The 20,221-nt window shown below is 54.3% G+C and overlaps 1 protein-coding gene across 1 annotated transcript in view; it reads right to left on the reverse strand.

Annotated features, from left to right (window-relative positions):
• Positions 1 to 12,932: 12,932 nt before the first annotated feature.
• Positions 12,933 to 20,221, reverse strand: part of SSUH2 (ssu-2 homolog (C. elegans)) — a 25,892-nt gene continuing 18,603 nt past the window's right edge. The window contains exons 11-12 of the mRNA XM_012646674.1: positions 17,523 to 17,630; positions 12,933 to 13,093 (exon numbers count right to left, since the gene is read on the reverse strand). Of these exons, the coding sequence (XP_012502128.1) occupies positions 12,947 to 13,093; positions 17,523 to 17,630 (255 nt within the window). The 3' untranslated portion in view covers positions 12,933 to 12,946. The remainder of the gene's footprint in view (positions 13,094 to 17,522; positions 17,631 to 20,221) is intronic.

Here is a 20,221-nt window from a genome sequence, read left to right on the forward strand (position 1 = left end):
GACCTCAATGCACAGTGTTTCTGCTTTACGTGGCGTGGCGCCAGCACACCATCAACCCGCCAAAGCTCTCCTGTGCGCCTTGGGCTCAAGCCCAAGGTCATCACATCACTTTCCAGGGAGTGGTAGAATTGGCCCCAGAGGGAAGAAACATCTGGAAAGTAGAAAATAGACATATTACTCTTGGAACCGTCTCAGGCGCCACCTGCCCTAACTAACAGGCTTCGGGCTCACCTTTAAGATCAACAGGAGTGGGACCTGGGGTGGGGCTGGCACCTGGGTGGAGCCAAGGCCTTGAAGAGAGCCCCTGCCAAAGTGTGAGACCCACACTCTCCTAGGTGGCTGGCAGGAATTGCAACTTTGAGCAAAACTATGTAAAACAAAACCAACTCTACTATAAGCTAATTGATATAAACAAGAATTAAGTTCCTACAGATATTTCTAGTCACAAATACATCATCAAACTTCTAAATAAAGACCAAAACACCTCTAACATTAAACATTGAAATAAGTGTGAGCTATGCATACATTTAAGAAAGATTAATAAAAACAAATAAGATAATTCTTGAGCCAACTTTGAGGAAGCGGTGAGTGACCGCGGTGGCGGGGGTCGTGGGTCACATCAAGGCACAACTGTTTGCAAAGGTAACGACGTGTCGGGAGCACCTCCTGCCTCCACGCAGTTCAAAACCAACCAGTACCTAACAGGGGGGCTTGCCGCCCACTTTTTTTATCAAATCTTGGGTTGTCGTACTCTTGTATGATTATCATAGACTGTAAATGTTTATTTCACAATCTTTGCATTCACTCATTCATTCATTCATTCATTTTCCAACCTGCTTATTCCAGTTCAGGGTCACAGGTGGCTGGAGCCTGTCCCGGCAGCTCAGGGCACGAGGCAGAGGTGACCCTGGACAGGACGCCATGCCGTCACGGAGCACACTCACACCCTCCCACACTCAGGCCAATGAACCTGACCGGCGCGTCTTCAGATATGGGAGGAAACCAGAGTCCCCGAGAAAACCCATCAGATACAGGGAGAGCACGAAGGCTCCACACACACAGTGGCCCGGCCAAAATGACGTTGAATGCAATGACGTTATTTGGGGACCTGCTCTACAACTTTTCTGGAAAGCAAGCCATAGACATCTGTGAGGAGTCTTTAAAAATGTTCATGTTTTCTATCATGCCATAATTCCACTTTTAGGACTCTGAATGAAGGAGACAGTTAGAGATGATCACAAACATGCAAGTAGGAAATTTTATACGTTAGTTACATACATATGTAAGTATCATTAACTACAATAGCAAAAGATTAAAAAAGAAAAATATTAAATGCCATCATTATGGGAATGGTTATATAAACAAATTATGGTATCTACATAATAGAAGAAATAGAATGTTTTTAAAATGATGTTTATGAAGAATGTTTACTCATAATGCCAGGACAAAGAAGTAGAAAACAAAGTTATGAGAACAGAATGACCGCAGCTAAACTGACGAAAAAAGCATAGAAGGAAATACATTAAAACAGTAACTGAGTTATGTCTAAGTGGTAAGATCCTGGGTGATTTTTCTTTTATGCCATATTTTGCAAATATTCTGCAGTGAATGTGAATCACTTTTGTAAACAGAGAAAGAGAGGAACATCTCCCCAGTCTCAGCGCCCCAGACCCTCCTAGCTGACTGGTGTAGACATGGTCTGTAAATGCTCCGGCTCTGCATTCTCTTCTGTTTGGCCAGCTCCAGTTCCATATTTATTTGTCGGACATCTCCTCTGGCTGACACCTTATCTTATCCAGGGCTAAGCCCTGTTTTCGTGTTTGTATAGCTCTCTCAGTGCTGCTGTCTACTTGACATGTGACCTTTAACCTCTATGGTCTCAGTTTCCACATCAGTGAAATGGTCACATTCAGCAATTCTCAATCCCCCAGCTCTGTGTCTTGAGATCCTGGTTGTTCCTGGCCTCAGTTATGAAGGACCACTCCATCATGGCCCGAGAGGCCTCAGCCTGGGTGAGCGGCTAGGGTCACTCTGATATTTTAAGCGCTTCAAGGGGCAGCAAGGCTGCTGGGAAATTTCCGGAAAGCTCCTGAATGTATTTGCTATGACCTACAAGGCAGCCACTGCCTAGATGTTTCTTTGAGAAAACTTTCCCCGAGCCAAGCTGGAGGAATGAGAAAAATAAGCAGATGCTTCAGGCCAGGAGGCTTTTCATGTCTGTATAATTGCGTCAGATCTGTTCCCCGCAAGGGTTTGGATTCCCTCGTGCCCGACAACCACAGACCCAACGCCACCTGCCCACGTCTGCCCATCACTGCCCAAGGGCAGGCCACGTGGGCCTCTGCAGCTGGGCTGGGCCTTGTTCACTCTCTTCCTCAGCGCAGAGGCTGCATTTTGCACCTCCTGACCACAGTCTGTCCCTAAGGAACAATCGGCATCTTGTCCTCCCCAATAGTCTTCCCGGGTGAGGCAGGACGGTCGCCAGTGGCCGCTGTGGGCCACAGGAAGGAGGAAAGATGAGAGCCTGACTGTCCTGTCCGGCTTCAGACGGAACCCAGCCCAGCCCCCGCATCCTCAGAGGCAGCCCCTGCCCTGTTGCTGATTGGGTCCGTGTGTGACATCGAATGAGTCCGAGCTTATAGTCTCACGAGGAACGAGGTGGCTGGGGACACCCGGTGTCCAGTGTGAGCACAAACATGGCCCTGGTCGCCGGCTGTTTTGCTGCCTGGATTCCCCTCCCTTCTGGAAATGGCACGAGAATCCTCCTGAGGGAACCAGCCTTCCCTCTCTCTTCGCACAGATGGCCGTTCTGGGCCTGGTCCCGTCCCCTGGACCCAGGCCGGGTACTCGGCTCATTTCACCACGGGGTGACAGTGATTCGTTCTAGGCTGGCTCAAGCTAGGCTGTTTGACACAAGGAATCTCAGTTCTTGAAACATTTCTGAGCAACCAGGACACCATGTGCTCGCGGCTGCAGAAATGCTGGCAGAGTCCCGGGAAGCCTGGAGCTGGGGGTGGACGTCTCGCCACTAGCAGAACAGGGAAGCCCAGGTGGGAGGTGGAGAGAAACAGGTTCCTAACAGCACCGTTTGCCCCTGGGAACACCCCAGCCCACAGCCTGTGCTACACCCACATTTTTCAGTTCTGTGGGTCAGGAAGGAGCTTCACCCAGGATGGGGGTGGATTTCTGTCACTTGCAACCGAGTGTCCTAACACCCACACATACATCTGCATTTTCTCTCTGCTTTTGCACTATCTGTTGGCAATGTCAGCAATGACTGTCCTCTGCACCGCTGCACACCTCCCTCTGCCTGCCTGCAGGTGTCCTGCCCTTGTCTGAGGCAGCAGGTGTGATGGGTGAGAGCCCTGGCTCAGCCACACAGCGGACAGGTGACTGCAAGCTGGTGCGTCTGAGATGAGAACGCGGAACGGGGACTCGGGGCCAGGGGGCCGGCACTCGGAAGGTCCACGCCTGGCCTGTGCAGTGAGAAGCGAGGCAGCGCTGGGGCCCAAGGCACGGCCGGCTCAGCAGGAGGCATCTGCTACAAGAGGGGACGGAGGCCGCATCAGAGACAGGCCCTCGCGCACAGTCGGAGCTGCTGGGGTGGCCAGGAGGTGAGGACGGGGAAAGAAGAGCCATGCTCCGCGGAGGCAGTGCTCCCTGGGACACCGCAAGCCTCCTCTGACTTCAAAGGGACTCATTCTTCCATTCCATACTGGACAACTAGAAGCCAGAAGCCCCTGGTCTGGCCCAGCCCACTGCATGACTTTGGGCAGAATGTTGAACTTCTTTGAACCTCAGGTTTCTCATCTTTGAAATGGGTTTCAAATTATTAATAAATGGACCTCGAAGGACATATAAGAGTACCAAATTGAGATGGGAGATGGAACAGAATTTTTGTAAATAATTCAAAAGTATCTGTCCGTTTGGGCTGCTGTTTCGCAGTACCATAGACGGGGTGGCCCACAGACAACAGAAATTTATTTCTCACAGTTCTGGAGGCGGGAAGGCCGCGGTCAGGGTTGAGTTCTGGCGAAGGTCCTGTCCCAGGCTGCAGACAGCTGACTTCTCCTTGTACCTTCACGTGGTGGGGAGAGAGATCGCTCTCTGGCATCTTCTTACAAGGGCCCTCTGGAATCCCGTTCAGGAGGGCCCCACCCTTGCGACTAATCACATCCCAAAGCCCCCTCTTAACACTGTCACACTGGGGGTTAGGTTGGGAGGACACCGACACTCCGACCCAACAGGCAGTTAGCGGCTGGTGTGGTTCGGGAGGCTGTGTTCTTCCATAACAGGAGTACCCTTCGAAGAAGCCTCAGTGCCTAATCCTGGATAAGAATTCATGGTGGTCAGGAGCAAGGATGTAAGGTTTTGAGGCCAGACACTTTGACTTCCAATCACAGCTTTTATACGTACTCATAAGAAACCTGGAACGAGACATTTTGCTTTTTTGCATGCATCTGTTTCAATATTTTTCAAATAAGAAAAGAAATCCCAGCTTTTCCCTAGATCTGGGGTGGGGATCAAATCAGGGACAAAGAACTTTGTAAAATATAATAACAAAAAAAATAATATAAAGCACGCACTAGTGAGCACTTACTCTCTGCCAGGCATTATTTCATTTAAGCATTTAAGTCCCACAACGATTCTCTAAAATAAAAGTTGCAGTAATGACAGAAATACGTGACATTGGATTGAAGCAGAAATAATTACTGAACGCTTAGCACGTGCTAGGCTGTGTTCTCAGGGCTTTGCATGAATTCCGTATCTCTCGTCCTCACAGCAGATCCAGCAGCAGTAGGTCCTGTTAGCAAGCACACCCCTTTTGCAGATGAGCAGACTAAGTTCACAGAGATCGACAAGGCATAGTCTCAGGACCGGGAAGAGGCATAGCTGGGATTTAGCCAAAGGTAAAGGTTGTTTTACAGCATATATATATGGGGTGTGCCTTCCACATATCATACCTTGTATAATATATATTATAAGTAGTTCTAGTCCCATGAGGGGTCGGCAGGGAGGAGGTCACATAGGGCTCTATTAGTCACTTTTGCCCTGGGCAATGACACAAACAGGAAGTCATGGATGGGACCCTTACTTGCCTTTCAAAATGAAGGTATTTCTACTCTCATTACCTGGGGCATGCCCACCTTGCAAAAGAGGTGAAGCCAACCTTAGCAACAATGTAAGTTGAGCCCAAAACTTACACCCAAGAGCAACCCATTTCCTCCCAGCAGGCGCCCACGGGCAGGCAAGCTGCTCTGCCCACCCAGCCTCCTCCAACAGGCCCTGGTGGGGCTGTGTGGAGCCCGCTGTCTATCGGCTGGTCTGCACACTCATCCCCTGGCCGTCCCAGGCGATAACGCACGTACAAGTGCACCGTCTAGACAGGCACACTGCATTTCCACCCAGGATTTAAGGCCAGACGGCCATGCTCTGTGCTCCCTGGCTCTGTGACTTTGGGCAAGTGATTATTTAAACTCTCTGGGCCTCAGTCTCCTCATCTGTAAAACGGGGATAAAAACAGTCTCTTCTTCGTAAGAGTGTTGTAAAGATTTAGGGTCTAACGCTTGTAAAATAGCTAACCATTCTAAACATTCCAAAACAGTGCCTGGCACTCGAGAAAGGCTTAATAAATGTTTGTCATTATTATTTGTGGGATCAGTTAAAGAAACAAAAGCAGGAATTGGGAAGGACCACGGCAGCCCCCCACTCCCCAGGGTAGGTTAGACGAGTCACTCAGGGCTTTGTAGTGTGACCCAAGCTGGGGAAGGGACAAGGGTTCTGTCAGCACAACAAAGTCCGAACGCTGTGCTGGGGTCTCCTGGATGGAGTGTCGGGGAGGCTTTTGGACATGAGCCCTCGAAGTGGGAGGCTTGGGTTTCTTACCAGAAAGAATTGGAATATCTCTTCTGATCTCTTCTAGGAACCCAGGACACGGTCGGGGCAGTGAGGGGTCAAGCTGAAGGAGCGCCGGGCCTGGAGAGGGTTGGGGGATGAGGGCAAAGAGCCAGTGACTGAGCCGCCCCCGCGCCCAGGCAGAGCAGGGCGCCAGCAGGAGCAGGGAGCTGACAAAGCTGGTTCTCAAAGCCTGTCATATTTGAGACTCACAGGCACCCTGTGAGGGAAGCATCACCATTCCCATTTTACAGATATGGAACTGAGGCTCAGGAGATTAATCTGTGGCCATGGATGACTACAGAAAAGTCAAGCAGAAGCAACCAAGTTTAACATGTCTGGCCGGGCACGGTGGCTCACGCCTGTAATCCTAGCACTCTGGGAGGCCGAAGCAGGTGGATTGTTTGAGCTCAGGAGTTTGAGACCAGCCTGAGCAAGAGCGAGACCCCCGTCTCTACTAAAAGTAGAAAGAAATTAGCTGGACAACTAAACATATATAGAAAAAATTAGCCGGGCATGGTGGCACATGCCTGTAGTCCCTGCTACTCGGGAGGCTGAGGCAGAAGGATCACTTGAGCCCAGGAGTCTGAGGTTGCTGTGAGCGAGGCTGATGCTATGGCACTCTAGCCCGGGCAACAGGCGAGACTGTGTCTCGAAAAAAAACAAAACCATGTCTGATAAACACTCGGGAAGAAGATGCCTTGAGAACGAAAGGGCAGTGCAGAGGCACTGGGTTTCGGGGTCTGGCTTACAGCTTTCTGAGACTTCAGAGAAGGGCGGGGTTAACAGGCAAGGGGGAGATCAGTGAGGGAGGGCGCCCTGGAACCGGGAGTTGGGGGGGCACATCCAGAGAGAGCAGCTCAACGTCATCCTGTCTGAGAGGGCTTCGCTGTCCTCCACAGGGGCACGGCAATGCCCCCCAAATCTTCGCAGCCTCTGCCTCGATTCTCCATGCCTTGCACGCTCTGGTCTGGGGCTACAGCTGTGAATGAGACTTCGCCCTTAGTTCCTTGATGCATACAAAATTCTGGAAAATACAGTGGCATAAGCAGGGCTGGCCCCAGAAGTAGGTCCCGAGCCAAGGCTTTCAGCGGGAATAATTTATTTGGAAAGCGATCCCACATAAACTATGGGTGCAGCCGTGGGCTCCAGGGCTGGCGTGGGAAGCGCTTGGCGGCGGTAGGGAGCGCGCCCCCATGTCGCCCCACTGGGGCCGAGGCGTTCACGCCCCAGCTCACAGCACGGTGTCAGCACGCCTGGGAACAGGGAGGGCCTGAGGCACAGGTCTTGTCACATCTGCCTCCCCCAACCCACCAGGGAGAGCGTGGGCCCCGCAGCCAGACTGCGGTGTCCAAATCCCCGCTTCTCCCCTCGACGTGCGACCTCAACTTAATTTCTCTGGGCCTCGGTTTCCCCCTCTGTCAAGTGGAGGGACTAACATAATACCTACCTCACAGGACTCGTGTCAGCTGGCACCCGTGAAGAGCTGAGGCCAGCACCCGCCGCCTGGCTAATGCTGCAGAGACGCCCGTGTGTCCTTAAAGACCAGAATCCTCAAGGCAGGTCAGCGCCTGAGCCACCGTCTCCCCGCCTGGCCCGCTGAGGGCCGGGCACAGCGGAGGGCTCAGCTCAAGGCTGACGGACGAATGAATGAATGACCGAGTGCACTGAGTTCAGCAGCTGACCTGCTGCCCTACCGTGAACTTCCTGGCTTCCTAATGTCACTACCGTGTCCAGTGGCGTCCTTCCTTTGGGAGGATAGAACACTTTACTTGGAGCCGCAGATAGTTGAAGATACACTAAATCTGTGTCTGAAGAAACTTTCTGGAGCCACCTCGATTTCCCGGGGCTCCGCGCCCTGCAGGGGCTCGATGGCCCAGGAACTGCTGAGGGTGTGACAGGGACGCTGAACCCACTCGCGTGGCAGAAACTGCTCCGAGGCCTCAGTGCGCCCGCCTGCTGCCCCCTGGTGGACGCAGCGAAAAGCAGCGGGGAGCCTTGGAAACCAGCGGGTTGTCTTTCCCGCTCCTCTTAAGAAAAATATTCAGGCGGTGCTTTGGTTTGCAAAGTGCTTTCACACTCAGTGTCTCCTGTGAGTCCTAAAACAACCCTTCCAGGTAGCTAGGGACTATCTCCACTTCACAGATGAAGAAACTGAGGCTTAGAGGAGGCCTCCCACTGTGCGCTAAGAAATGACACTTCACGCTGAGAGTTTTGATGCCAAAGCCCAACCATGTTGACTCCAAACGCCAATTTCCTGTTCTGACTGTGCGTAAGACTCCTCTGGGGGCACCGGTTATACCGTAGACCCTCCCCCGCCACTGCTGCAGACATCCGGGCTGAGACGGCGAGCCTGCACTCGGACGCGCTTTCCAGGCCAGGCTCGTGCGGAGTCAGGTCCCCGTGCTTGGACGGGCCTTTGGAAAACACTGCCTGTGTCACAGGGCCCCAGAGTCTCTGCCTGGACACCCCCGTCCGCTCCACCCCGGGGCCTGCAGGTCCGCCTCTCTGTACCCTCTCGTGACTAAGAGCTGCGTCTGCGTAACCGCAGAGTCCTCACCCCGCCCAGCAGGCGCACAGAGGCCAGCAGGGCTGCACCCGTCCGCCTGCGGACACGCTGTCCCGCCCACGTGTGAACCCCAACTGTGACCGCAGAGGCCACACTGGGTAACTCTGGACCCCACTGAGTGTCTCCCCTAAAAAATCTCCCTTCCTGTGTCCCAGGCCCCTTCCTGCTTAGAAGCATAAAGCCACTGGGGCCGTTTGCCCTGAATGCGAAAAAACATAGTTCTTTCGTCATTCACCATATAAACGGCTACCCATGACCTAGAAATCGAAGCTGGCCGTGTTATAGCAAGCCGACAGCAGGGCGAAGGCCAGGATGTTGGGAACTGCAGAGAACGGCAGGGACCTGGAGGGAAGGGGAGGAAAAGCAGGTGGGGGAGAGAAGCCCCTCCTGCTTTCTAAGCAGTGACCCTTCCACCCGGCAGACACACCCCACACTCACACTCACACATGCACACATCATGCACACACATACACACTCCCCCATTCCAGGACCACATGCCTCCCCTGAGACCTTGAAGAAGTAAGCCCAAATTCTTATTTTTAATAACCAAAGCACGCAGGCATAGTAGCCCTGCCACCCCAGCAAATACAGGGAAGGGAAACGCAGGGCTTGGCAGGGAAAGGACCCAGCCCCAATCTTTCCTCTTTGGCATAAGATGTCACTTGGGCAGAGCATACAGAAAACTCCGTAACACCATCCTGGATAAAGCCTACACTTTCCGTCTGCCCCTCTAGTGGACAGGAGATGTTTCTGCCTGCCCAGCCTCCAGGCCCCTTTCTGATTTGCCCAAGGCCGACCCCAGCTGGGGGTCAGTGGGTCATGTGACCTACCCTTACCAATACAATCGCTGCATTCCCTAGCCAGCAGTTGGTTCAAGGATGGGCATGTGACCCAGGCCAAGCCACTGAGAGCCTTTTCTGAGACTCTTTGTGGGAGCTAACTGGCAAATTAGCTTGTAGCACTCTCTTTCCTAGGGTCACTGAGCTCAATATGATGAAATTCTAGAGCTGCTAGTAGCTTTCTTACAAAGGCAGGGAAAGCCTGCCTGAAAACAGAAGCAAAAGAGAGAAAAACACACAGAAAAGGCAGAGGGCAGGGGAGACTGTTGAAACAAACTCGTTCAAATCCCTGGATCCAGCTATACCTGAAGCTGTCCAATTTGATTAAGGTACTCTTGTACCTAATCAATGACGTTTTCTGCTTAAGTCCATTTGAATTTGTCACTTGTAACCTCCACCACCACCATGAGTCTTAGGCATTTTCCTCTGGTACAGCTACCTAACTCTCTGCTGACCCTTTCATTTTCTTTTGTTTACATATAGTCTCTCCTATTATGCTGCAGATTAGCGCAAAGACTTCAGATCTTTGTGAAACTCTCACTGAGCCCAGCAGGGGCTGGCAGAGACCTGTGATTGTCAGTGACTAGGAAAGATTGGCACTAGTGTTCTCCTGTGGCAGGGCAATAAAGAAAAACAAATAACTTGAGTCTAATATTCTTCAAAAACAAAATGGAATCAGGTCCAGAGCCACAGTCCATGGTGGCCAGTTTTAGGGTTGGGGTGTCCTTATGTTCTCCTCTCTACCCCAGTGACCAGCTGCGTCCAGGGTTACACGGCAGCAGCCACATCAGCCCCAAGGGTAACAGAGAGAGGAAGGAAGAGCAAATTAAATGATATCCTGACCTGCAGTGAATGTCTAAAAACAGACGGCACTGCAAGGAAAAACACGCAACAGTTGTCAAGAGGAAGGAAGACCAAGTACCCATCTGGGTTTTTAGTGAAACCAGCAGAACCAGAGTTCCTGTGGCTCATATGTGGCTCATTGCTACTTTCTCTCACTTGCTGAAGAGCAATGTTCCTTTGCACCCACTTTATTCCAGCCAGTGTGTGCTTGTTGGGTTCACGAGCAAGCAGTGTGTACAGGCCACAGGCTTCCATGCTCCCTTTCTATCCTAAAATGAAATTCACATATAGCCCCACTTACATAACAACTTTTTATTTTTTTATTTTTTGTGTTTTTTTGAGACAGTCTTGCTCTGTTGCCCTAGGTAGAGTGCAGTGGCGTCATCGTAGCTCACTGCAGCCTCAAACTCCTGGGCTCAAGCAATCCTCCCACCTGGGCCTCCCAGAGTGTCAGGATTACAGGTGGGAGCCACCGTGCCCTGCCCATAACAGTTCTTCTTTTTCTTTCTTTCTTTCTTTTTTTTTTTTTGAGAAAAGCAATTGAATGCCCAAACTGAAATATAAAGGAGAAATGAGTAATTTTTAAATACACTTGTTTCAGTTTGCAACTGCTCAGGACAGCCACGTGAGGAGCCACAATGCAGTGGTCAATAGTCACACCCACTTTAACCATTTGGATTTAAGAAAAGTAAGATGATCAAAGTCATTTCAAACAAGACATATGGAAAAGCCCAAGAACAGAGGTGAGCGCTAAATAAAAATTGCCATTGCATAAAGTACTAACTGACGAGACTTTTGTGTATAACTAAGGAGCATCCTACGTGAATGTCAGCGGGATATTGGCGAGTCGTGTGTGGCGCAGAACGGTGCAGACACTCCCAGGCATCGCTGGGCATCTGCATTTCATACACTCCATTCGCCTAAGGCCAGTAGTGTCACTTCCAATCACTGCAACAACCAAAAACCATCTTCCATTTGTACAATGCCCCCGAGAGGCAGAAGCGTCCCCTTTGAGGACCACAGAGGCAGGCCACGGGGACACTGGGGCGGAGGGGACGGCCTCCCTTGTTAAGCCAGAGCAAGGGCCTCCCAGACTTGAGCCCCATGGAGTTGTGGGAGGAGGGGGAAGTGAGCTCCTCCTTGGGGAACCTTCCCTCTTTGCCCTGTCACCACCAGGTTCTGTCCTCGGGAGCGTCTGCCCCCCATGCCCCAGTGCACCCTGACCCCAGGAAACACCTCGTCCTGCCCTTGGTCCCCTGACAAGCTGAGCCTGTGGAATCGGCTGAAGGCAGCCGGAGCAAGAGCCGAAATCTGAGCCTCTGGGTTCGTGTCCCTTTTTGCTTCCTGGTCAAGTCCCCTTGGGCTTCTGTGCAGCCAGGAGGGAGCCGGAACCACCTCCCCCCACAAACCCCGCTGCTCCTGTCGGCAAGGCCATTGGCCGCGCTGTGGGTCAGGACTGCCAGCGCGTGGTTCAGCCAGACTTGGGGAAACAGCAACACCTGAACACGGTCCGGGGAAACGCAGGGTGGAGTAGTAGCAGGGGAGGGAGGGAGTGTCCCTGTGTATCATTTATCAGCGACGCCCTGGGGGTCGGCCTCGGCCTCCCCAGACTCCCCAACGTCCACACCCTGGTGTGGGAGTTTGGATCGAGAGTGTGCACCCAGTGGCCCTCTCGGGGCTGCTTCCTGAGGTCACGCCCGCTGCAGCAATCCCCTTCTGCGTGTGCTGCAGGCATTGTAAGGTGACAGCGGCCTCTGGTTACGCACAGCTGGGTGCACAGAGGCCCGCCCAGCCCAGAGCGCCTCTCCAGGGCTGACTCAGCACTAGGTCCGCAAGGTGTCCCCTCCGCCCAGCCTCACTCCACCAGGTGGGGCTCCTGCACGTGCTCAGTGACACAGAACATCAAGCTCACACCTTACTCAGTGGGCAAGTCCTACGGCCAGCCTGTGGTGTACAAATCTGCATCTATTCTCATCACTCTCTGTCGTCCTCACACAGACACCGCGTTACAGGGCAGCACACAGATGCTCAGGGCACCCAGCACAGCTGCTTTGCTCTCCAGCTGTGGACAGATGTCCACGTCCTCAGCCGGGGCGTGTGTGAGGGCCGTTCGCCCCCAGAGCCGCCGTGTTGCGAGGAAGCCCCAGCGCCATGGAGGGGCCACATAGCTGCGTTCCAGCAGACACCCCAGCCAGGGCCCAGCCAGCAGCCACCATGGGCCGCCGGACATGTGCGCCAACCAGCCTTCAGAGGATTTCAGACCCCGCCCTGAGCACCCCAGGCTTCAGATCTTCCAGAGCGGTGTCTGGATCCCTGACCCACAGAACGGGCAGTAAAATTTCGTGCTTTGTACCCAAGTGCACTATCCGTTGTGCAGCGGGGCAGCCAATTTGCCTGCATCTTTAAACCCGTCGGGAATGCTCAGCTTGGCAAGAGGCTCACACCAGCAGCAGCACAGCAGGACCGGGAGTGACGGAGGGAAAAGCGAAATCCAATCACACGCTTCATCGCGGCGCTAGCTTGGAGGCCACAGGCAAAGCCCTTACTATTTATTTCTCTCGTGCGTCCTAAAGGCGTGTGTGTAGTTGAATTCTTGTAGGTTAAACATACGAGTGACGGTTTCCACCAGAGGGGCTCCACAAGGAGTTGTGGCTTGACAGACCATAGCTGATTTTTCTGGAAGGACATGCCAGGGTTTGCACAGGTTTGTCCAGTGTAGCCAACTACTATGAACTCCAAGACCGTCCGTTGTCCTCCTCGGCAAATGTGAATGGCGGGCTCTGGGGACAGCTGTGCTGTGTCAGACGATGGTGCAGCCACAGCAGTACCGCTCAGGGTAGTTGACCACATACACCTGGTGGTCGGTGCCGTAGATGTAGTAGACAGAAGTCTTTCCTTGGTACCAGTAATGAACTTCTGTGAGGGGGATCAGCTCAATGGTCTGGCGCTGAGGAAACAAATAGCCAAGTAAAACCTCAATGTTCCGTTCAAGTCACTCGCCTGCTCAAGAACATTCAGCAGCTCCCTACTGCCTGCGGTATTAAGTTCATGCTCTGGAGTTGGCGTTCTAGGACCTGCACAATTTGGCTCCTGCCTTTCTAGATGTATTTTCTGCTATGCTCCTTCACATACCCTATGCTCTGGCCAAAAGTGACTTCTCATCTTTAGCCAAGGTCTGATTCTAGCTTTCACCAGTGGGTATAGGCATTCCCAGCAGAGTCCCAGGGTATATGGGAAGCCACAAGCCAAGTGTGACATCTAGTAGCATTAATTGTTAGACGGGATGATGATAGAAGGTAGAGAATAAAGTCGTTTAACATATTTTATGTAAAAACAACCATGCAGATATGAGAGAGTGGTTTATGAAATTTAAATTAAACTTTTAAAATAAAACATTGAGCCTAAAGAAATTTCAAAGCTCGGTGGGCTGTGTCGGGCTATTTTCTCAGGCCCCTCCACCACCACGACCACCATTATTGTGTATCAACTTGGCTTTGAGAAAAGTCTTTCTCAGGGGTTCCCTCCTTTTGACAAGTGGGAAAACAGTCCCGCGGGCTCACAGAATTTCAGGTTTGGAAGATCATCCAGTTCAAGCCCCATCTCCTCGCCACAGCTGAACCCACTGAATGCTCAGATCTCCTCCCCAGCATCTACCTCTCTTTAAATGCTCCCCAAGACGGGATGGGGAACTCGCTTCCTCCCACAGAGTGGTCCTAAGTCCCTCTTCTCTGGCCCCTTCTCTGAGCAGTTACAAGACTCTCATAGCGAGGCCCTGGGCAGAACGGAGCAGCCGCCTTGGGAGCAAGCACCAGGCTCCATGGAGGCGCCCATCTCCATAGCTTTGGGCGCTCTTTTGTCGTTGGCAACTACGACACATAGCTGACACAGGAATGTTACTCCTAATCATTCGAGCTAAGCTTTCTTGGGGACTCACTGTGGACCAGGCTCTGGGACAAACCCCTAAGTTCTCTGCAGAAGCTGCTCCCCTGTCCCAGACTCCAATTTGGGGATCCCAAATCCAAAGAGAGGTGGCATGAGTGGCCCAGGGTCAGCCCCTCTTTACTTGCAGGAAGTTCTCCTTGTTGAGAAAAGAGCCCCAAGTCCTCTTGCTCTAGCTGGTGGCTCAAAGGCCCCAGGGGAAAAGGGAAAACGGGCCAGGAGCTTAGCTGAAGCCATCTGGCTGCTTCGACTTCTCTCTCCATTCCAGAAAAAAACTGCTCTACAATCCCCGGAGAGCACGGCAGGGAGGGGACTGTGGGAGGCAGGCTCCTAGGGGTCCGGAGGAGAGCGGGCAGCATGCCATTGCAGAAGGGACAGGGAATCCGAGTGAGGGCATGAGAGTTCTGCTAAGCTTTCAGTGTGATCATGCACTCTGTTTCCCTGGGCCTCAGTTTCCTCATTTGTGAAATGGGAATAAAAACTGCCATTTCGCAGAGTTGTTGAGACAACCAAATGAGACTCGGAGACTGACTTTTCTTCATATGCCAGAAACTGGTATCCGGATGATAATTTTGGAAACAAAAGGTAGCAGACCCCTCTTGAAATTTCGGTGTAAAGGACCCCAGATGGGAACTAAGGGACGCAAGGAGATGGCAGTCAGTGTCACTGCTCAGAAGGCCTGGACCTGAGGTCAGGACTTTTCTGCTAAGATCCAATGGAGAGCATCCAGATACCCCCCGCCGCCTCCATCCGCTGCCCGTTCAAATGGCTCAAGACATCCGGTGGCTATGTTGTAACTGGCATGGCCCTGCGGCGGGCAGACTCCGGGTCTCAGAGTCCAGGCTGGCTGAGGCTGGGGCACGTTGTAGTGGCAGCCGTGTTGCCTCTCCTCATAACGGGATTCCACTCACCCTGTCCTGAGCGAGATGTCAGCATGAATCTTTGTCTACAGCTCCAGAACTAAGGGCAAATTTCGAAAAAAGATTCACAGACGTGACCTCCTCTCCCATTATGTTCCTCTTCAAAGAAAAACGTGTATTTGTCCCCTGGCTTACCCTCCCCGGCTCCGGGATTTGTTTGCAAATGGCTTATATTGCCAGAGACGGGGCTAGGTCACGGGGAAAGCCTCAAGAGACCTGAGTTCTAGTCCTGGACCTCCACCAGCATGCTGTGTGATTTTAGGCAGGTCACTTCCCCTCCTTGGGCCTCAGTTTCCCCAGCTGCCAAATGAAGGGTCCAAAAAGGATTCAAATTGTCAGCCTCAAAAGTAAAAACATGTCCCCGGATAACCTATAGTGTCCACAAGCTGCTAAAATAATTTCCTTGCCTCACTCAATGTTTCTCTACCCTCTTCCCATCCCCAAAGAAGATGCCTTCATATTTGGCCCCCTGAAGTATAACTCAAACCATAGCACATCAGCTCCCTCAGGGAACATTCTGGGGTCTCCAGTGGATGGCTCTCCCTCCAGACTGCATCTGCACACCCACCCCCGGCTTCTGTGTGCTCTGCTGCTCACAGCGCAGCTTCCTTCAGAGTCCTGTCCCGGAGACGGGGAACTCACCCTGCACAGAGAGAGCCGTAGGGCCCGGGAGGCAGCACCCAGTGATCGCACGGTGCGGGATAACGAAAGCCCAGCACCCCTGCCCCCAGGCAGACAACCGCTGAGGTGCGGTTTAGGTTTAAGCTCAGAACCTCCCTGGGACCAGACAGACGCTGGGACGGTACCTGCACTCGGACCCTTGCTTGGCTTCTTCCTCGCCCCCCAATCCTTACTGGTTTCTCCTGGGATCCCTTCCCTGCTGTTGGTGCACTCGAGTCCTTGTCTTGGGGTCTGCTTCCGCAGAATCCAACCTAAGACAAGGCCCAGCTCCCCTCGTTTTACAGGCGAGGCCTTGAGGTCCATGGAGAGGAAGAGAGGGCCCGAAGCCACGAGTGAGTGCCAGAGCTGGGCGGCAGGCGCTACCCTGGTGCGTGAAGTGCACCCGTGGTGTCTGGCCCAGTGAAAAGGGCCCTAAATCCTGCTGCCGGTGATACCCTGCAAGCCTAGCCTAGTTTTCAGAGGCACACGCACATATGTCTTGAAATGCAATGAATAACATTGGAGTTGGAGTCAAGAAACGTTCCTATTCCTGGGCTCTTCCACTTACAGACTGTGCGACCATGGGCAAATTACATCCACTCTCTGGGCTTCCTCGGATTTTGGGGAAAAGTCACGTGAGTTTGGATTAGACCAGGGAAGGCCAACGGTGGCCCTCCGGCCAAAGCAGGCTCGTTAGCCCACATGCCATTCTTAGCTTTTAAAACACTGTGGTAACAATATTGAAAAAGTGGAAGGTTTCATACAAAAATCTGGACTTCGGAAGGTCTGGAAACTCTGGGCCCTGTGCCTGCACCAAGCCGAGTGGTGAGCGGCCCCTTCGGATGAGGGGCTCTCCCACCCACGTTGCCACCTGGGCCTGGCAGGCACTTAAGTTTGCAGTGTCTGAGCTGCTGACTTCTGTGAATAAGCCGCCGTCCAGCTCCAAGATGGTCCGTGTTAATTTCGGTAAAATGTATCCTTCCCTTCCCAGCCGATAGGGAAGATGTGCAGAGAGAAAGGGAAACGCTCGCTGGGAAGCACGGAAGGAGAGGGGCATTTTGTGCTCCAGGGGCCAAGCGCTTCAAGCAAACTACCCGCTCCTTGCAAAACGCTCTGCGGTGCTTTAGTGTCTCCTTTTCACAGGTGAGGAGCTGGCCCGGGATCTGAGCCCGGGCTGCAAGGCTCAGCTGCGAGAATGGCCAGGGACGGGCGTCCCTGGCCCGGAACTGCGGCGCCCGCCGGGCGTTCCCAGGCAGGTCCCCGCCGCGGGAGGGCGGGCAGGGCTGGCTCGGGAAGCGGCGGGCACCAGCGCCACCTAGTGGCCGTCGGAAGGCAGCGGCCGAAACACTGGAGCCCGGAGGAGAGGTCGGGTAGGGTCTGGGCGGGGGTGCCCCGCCTGAGCGGCAGGACGCTGGGTCCAGCCAGGCTTGTGACCCCGACTCTCGATCGTTCCCTACCTGAATACCAGGGAGTTAGAGTCAAGATTACCCTATGCCACGTGCGTGCTTCACACCCTGCAGCAGCTTTTTGTCTCTCTCAGAATACAATCCAGACCTCTTCCCGCGGTGGCCTGTGTCCGCTCGCTGCCCGCACTGCTCCGCCCTCTGCCCTCTGGCCACGCTGGCCTCCAGTCGGCCCCAGCTTTTCCCGCTTCCTCCTCTTCCTCCCCCTCTTGACAGCTGACTCTTCCTCCTCCTTCCCCTGGCATTCTCAGGAACAGCCCCCCAGGCAGAGAGAAGGGCTCAGTTTCTCTAGGTGACCGAGGTCGGCGCCACCAGCCTGGCCCCGCAGCCTCACCTCCCACCAGCCTGGCCCGAAGGGTGGGCAGCCCCTCCGCCCAGCCCCGCCCCGGCTCACCTGCTGCAGGATGCGGGCGCGGGAGGCCAGGGCGGCGCTGTGCTCCGCGATGCCCCTCTGGGAGGCCAGAGAGATGTCCCTCAGGGGGAAGTCCACGATGGGGTACACCTGCGGGGAGAGACGCAGGCAACCTGGCTGCCACTCCTGGAGCTGTGGCAGTCGCTGAGCCAGAGCCAGCCAGACAGAGAAGGGGCCCCTGAGAGGGAAGGGCCCCCAAGCCACACCGCGAGCTGGTGGGACTCATTCGACCTCTGCAGACCCAGGTCACAGTCCTCCAGAATCAACACAAAGAGGAGGCTTAGGGTTAGGGTTAGGGTTAGGGTTAGGGTTAGGGTTAGGGAGTGGGCTCCCCTGCAGCCCACTCTCCCCCCAGCAAGCCCTGGCTGCAAGCCTACTATGTGCCGGGCCTTGTGCTGAGTGTGGGCCCACGCAGTCAGCGTGGACTCATGAGGTCTGTACCTGTGCGGCTGGACAGGAACCCAGAGTCATTTCTCATCCAAACATTCAAACTGCCCACTACGTGCCAGGCCCTGTCTGTGAGCTGCAGACACAATATGAACCACAAATACATCCAAATGCACACAGTCAGCCTAAAATAAAGTCCAAGCACGAGGGCGTGTGATCAGTCCCCCACACCCCCAAATCCCTTTCTGCCACGTGTGAAACCCTTCCACACATTAGAGCCAAGCATTTCCCCTGATTGTGGAACTGAGACCTCTCCCCTGCCCCTCTAACATTTGCTGAGCGTCCACCTGGGCCAGGAGCTGCTGTGGATGCCGCAGGTGGGGAGGTGACCGCCGCCCCACCCTGCCCTGTCAGAGCTCGCACCCAGGCAGGACCAGCTCACAAAGCCACCAGCCACCAGCAACAGCCTGAGGATGGGCCCTGGTCAGGGCTGAGCACAGGGGACAGGGGGTGGGCACGGGGCTTCCTAGAGCAGGAGGCCTGAGGGCGCCTCTAGGAAGCTGGTTTATGGGGCAAGGAACGAGGCTGAGCACCTCTCCCCACAATCTGAGGCCCTTTTCTGCACAGGGCCAGAGATTAATAGTCAATATTTCAGCCTTTGTGGCCATGGAGTCGGTCTTTCCTCAGCTCTGGCCCAGCAGCAGGAAAGTGGCCACAAAGTGCAAATGCGTGTGCAGGGCAGTGTGCCGATAAAGCTTTATTTATAAGAGCAGGTGGTGGGCTGTGCCGACACCTGGCCCACAGGACTGTCTTGTCTGGCTGCCGGCACCTCTCGTGTCTGAGCTCCCCTCCACTCACTGCCCTCCACGGGTCCTCAAGGCTCTGCCCAGCTGTCCCCTGGGGTCCACTCCCCCACTGCCCTGCATTCAGGTTTCTGCCCGACATCACTTCCACAGAGAGGCCTTCCCTGCCGCCTGCTGGAATGACACCTCCACCCCGGCTGAGTGTTTTCAACGACCCTAATCGCCTTCCGACACGGTGGTACAAATGCCCACTCTCAGCCCCCTCCGCTGTAAGACTGTAAGACCTGCAAGGGCAGGGTTATTTCTTATTTGCCAGAGTGTCCCCAGGGCCTGGGGTAGAGCCTGCTGTAGGAGGGGGGGCTCAGGTTTGTAGAAGGGAGGGGGAGTGAGGGAAGAGAGGGAAAGGAGGAAGAACGGAGAGCAGGAGGGAGGAGGGAAGAATGGCAGACGGGAGGGATGGAGCGCTCAGTATGCACAATTCAGGAGGGGTCCTCGCAGCCTCTCCCCTGCCCGGGCAGCTCTGCTGCTACCCAGCCCGCCCTTGCAAAGCACACGGGCCCCACACATGTCCCGAGGCCCGGCCCCACAGGAGGGGAGGAGAAACACAGCTTCCTTCGCCCCCAGCCATGAAGCCCTCCTTACCGTGGAGTTTTCATCCTTAAAGAGGTTTTCCCCTCTGGCTCTGGCGAGGAGCTCCCCAGGGCAGCCGAGCTGGTGCTCAGACACAAACTCGAACAGGCTGTTCTTCCTGCAAGCGAACAGGGTGAGGAGAAAGCACGCAGCAGCGCGGGTGAAGAACAAGGCCTTGGAACCAGACACACCCAGGCTTGGGGCTTGAATTGCTGTAAGACCTTCTCTGAGCCTCAGCCTCCTCGTCAGTGACAGGACGCTAGGAAGGACCCTGACGGTTCGGTTCTGTGATCTCATCCCTGCCTGTGCAGCGCCTCGCTTCGCAGGAGAAACCCGCACTGCGTGGGAGCCCCACTGACGCGGGGGTGCGGCAGGACGCCTGCTCTGTTCCTGCACGGGACTGCTCAGCTGGGTCCCGGCTGCTGCACTAGGAAGTGGTGACGTCGGACTTTGAACTCAGCTCCGTCTGTTCTACAGCCTGTCAGTGTCCCACCGCCCCTCACTGCCTCTTCCCAGAGCAGGCTCCCCCTTCCAAGTGCTGACGGGTCCCTGCACTGCGAAAGCCCCGACCATGCCCTTTCTCTGCAGAAACCAGTCCAGGCCACGTACCACATGATGACGAGCTGGATGAAGTGCAGCAGTTTCTTCTCCCCCTTGCAGGTGGCGCAGGTCTTGCTCCCCCTCCCTGAGCACGTGCTGCACCTGAGAAGGGCACACGGTTGGTACCCCCAGATCAGTCACAGGGCCCAGTGGCGTCTAGAGGCCCCACCCCCAAATCCCTCTTCGTGGAGGTGGCCTGTGGTGGGCCCGAATTGTCTCTACCTGCCCACCATCTATCTATCTAGCTCCTCCCTCTCCTGA

This window comes from Propithecus coquereli, unplaced genomic scaffold (assembly GCF_000956105.1).
Source record: "Propithecus coquereli isolate 6110/MARCELLA unplaced genomic scaffold, Pcoq_1.0 Scaffold107, whole genome shotgun sequence".
In the NCBI taxonomy this organism is placed as follows: Eukaryota; Metazoa; Chordata; class Mammalia; order Primates; family Indriidae; genus Propithecus; species Propithecus coquereli.